The 2319-nt window shown below is 49.7% G+C and overlaps 1 protein-coding gene across 2 annotated transcripts in view; it reads left to right on the forward strand.

Moving 5' to 3' along the window:
• The first annotated feature begins 1654 nt into the window (after window positions 1–1654).
• The window catches only part of CALM2 (calmodulin 2), a 13725-nt gene continuing 13060 nt past the window's right edge, over window positions 1655–2319 (forward strand). The window contains exon 1 of one of the 2 annotated variants that reach the window (XM_011361319.2): window positions 1655–1838. In XM_011361319.2, coding sequence (XP_011359621.1) covers window positions 1836–1838 — 3 coding nt within the window. In that variant the 5' untranslated portion in view covers window positions 1655–1835. The remainder of the gene's footprint in view (window positions 1839–2319) is intronic. The other variant, XM_011361318.2, reaches the window with a different exon arrangement.

The raw sequence follows: 2319 nt of genomic DNA on the forward strand, positions 1-2319 counted from the left end.
GAATAATATTCCACTGTAACCATATTTTCCCTATTCATGCATCCATTAATAGAAATTTGGGTTGCTTCCACATTTAAGCTGTAGTGAATGATGCAACTATGATTATGGAAGTACCAATACCGCTAAGATTCTGCTTTAAGTTCTAGGGTATATACCTAGAAGTAGAATTGCTGGGGCATGTGGTAATTCTGTTTTCGTTTTTAAAGGAAATCCCATGCTGTTTTCCACAGTGGCCGAACCATCTTACATTCCCACCAGCAGCACACAAGTGTTCCAGTTCCAAGGAGCTAACTTTTATATTTATTTTTTTAAATTAAAAATTATTGGGGTGACATTGATCAACAAAAGTGCACAGTTCACTTTTATGTGGTTTTTAAAAATGTCCATTTAAATCTGAGCGATTAACCCTGAACAAGCCCGATCCAGTTTAATCTCGGAAGCTAAGCAGGGTTGGGCCTGGTTAGTACTTGGAGGGCAGACTACCTAGGAAGACCGGATGCTGTAGACATAAAAAATAAAATAAAAAAACAGGGGATTGTAAGCTGACGAGGCCTTCGCAATCTGTGAGGTCAATCAAGGGTTGCCTCGCCTAAAAATAATGTGAAAAATAAATCAATCCGAGCGATTATAGATCCAAAGAGCAAATATATTATGGGCGGGGGCGGGGGGGCGGTATACCATAGTGATCACTTGTTTGGTGGCTCTCCTGTGCCTGGTACTTGAATATTTTACATCGACTCTCTAATCTTTATATAATTCTATTTCTTAAAATAAATTTTCAAGATAGGTGTTAGTGCCTCCATTTCACAAATGAGGCTAAAGCTTAAATGACTCATCCAAGGTCATACACCTAAGAAAGTGCACCAACCTAGACTCATACCCAGGTCTGACTCCAAGCTAGAACCTTATTATTCCACAATATCAAGGGGCTATTGGGAGTCACTAATCCCACACAATCTCAGATATTGTGGTTTTCGAGTGAGTTTTTTTTTTTTCTCTGGTAAATTACCCCTGGCAAGGAAAGAAAAAGGGAAGTAAAAACAGAAGACCTTTACAGATTAGTCTGTCAGCTGAGCAGCTGCATCTGCTCTTACCCAGATTTTCATGGGTTTGTGAGGGAGAGAAATGGAAAACTTGTGGCCTCCAAGAGGCCGAAATACGAGGCTGAGAAACGGAGCAAGGGGTACGGGTTTGTAGTCTTCCAGCTTCATTCTTCATCGGCTTGAAGTGTTTTCGTCTACCCCTATACAAGGGGCTGGAAACAGCGTGGCAAGAAAGGATGGGTGAAGAAGGAAGATTCTTCAGCAAGCGAAAGTCAAGCGACTCTGCCGCCTGGCGCAGTTGCCAGGACACCGCCGCCAAAGCAGTAACGGCAGAAGCCGCACCGCGTCTCGGCCGCGGCTGCTGTGAGTCCGAGTGACGCATTGCAGGTACGAACCAGCCAATCAGGGGTCGGTTCAACGACTGTCGTTACGCGTCACTACGACAATGCTCCTCCGCGCCACAAAGTAGCGCCCTTTAGGCGTGACTCCACCGTCCTTTAAACAGCTCGCTGGGGAGTGAAACCCACTTACTTCATCCATTCGTCTATTTCTCTTTATTTCTGGCATCGTCCACCAAATAACTGTGGATAAAGGGGTCTCAAAAAGAGTTTGAGGGGAGGAGGGTAGCCGGGACTCGTTTGTGATGTTCCGTTATCTGGCATGCGGCGGAAGGATCTGGCGGAGGGAGGTGTTTATGAGGCGCTGGGGGCGGAGGGGGAGAATTAGTCCGAGTGGAGCGAGCGAGCTGAGTGGTTGTGTGGTCACGTCTCGGAGACCCGTAGCTCTTGCAGCATGGTGAGTGCGTCGCTAAGCTGCCGGCGCTTGGCCTGTGGGGGAATGAAGCTGGAGCCAGTTACCTAAAGAAAGAACTCGCCTCCGTTAAACCCTCCGGGAGTGGTCTTCGCCAGAGGGATGGCGCGAAAGAGGCTGGGGGTGCCCACGGTGTTTGTGTCGCAGGTGCTCCCCCACCCCCATTCTCAGGAAGATGTGCCGTGTCGTGTTGGGGGCCAGGCGCACTGTCCCCGAACCCGCAAGCTCAGGCGCTTGGCCGGATGAGGATGGATCCGGGGTGGGGGGCAACCTAGCACTTGCCGGAGATGAGCGAGTCGAAGGGTGGGGGTAGCGGGAGCGTCAAAGCCTTGGGTCGGGCATCTCTAAAGGTCAGCCCCGGGGGCCGGATTCAAAAGCCCAACGGACGGTTAGTACCGGCGCCAGGAAGCGCCTTTGTCCGCTTGCGGCCGCCATGCGCCGAGGGGGCAGGAGGGAGCGCGCGAGG

Source organism: Pteropus vampyrus, unplaced genomic scaffold (genome assembly GCF_000151845.1).
Source record: "Pteropus vampyrus isolate Shadow unplaced genomic scaffold, Pvam_2.0 Scaffold66, whole genome shotgun sequence".
NCBI classification, from domain to species: domain Eukaryota; kingdom Metazoa; phylum Chordata; class Mammalia; order Chiroptera; family Pteropodidae; genus Pteropus; species Pteropus vampyrus.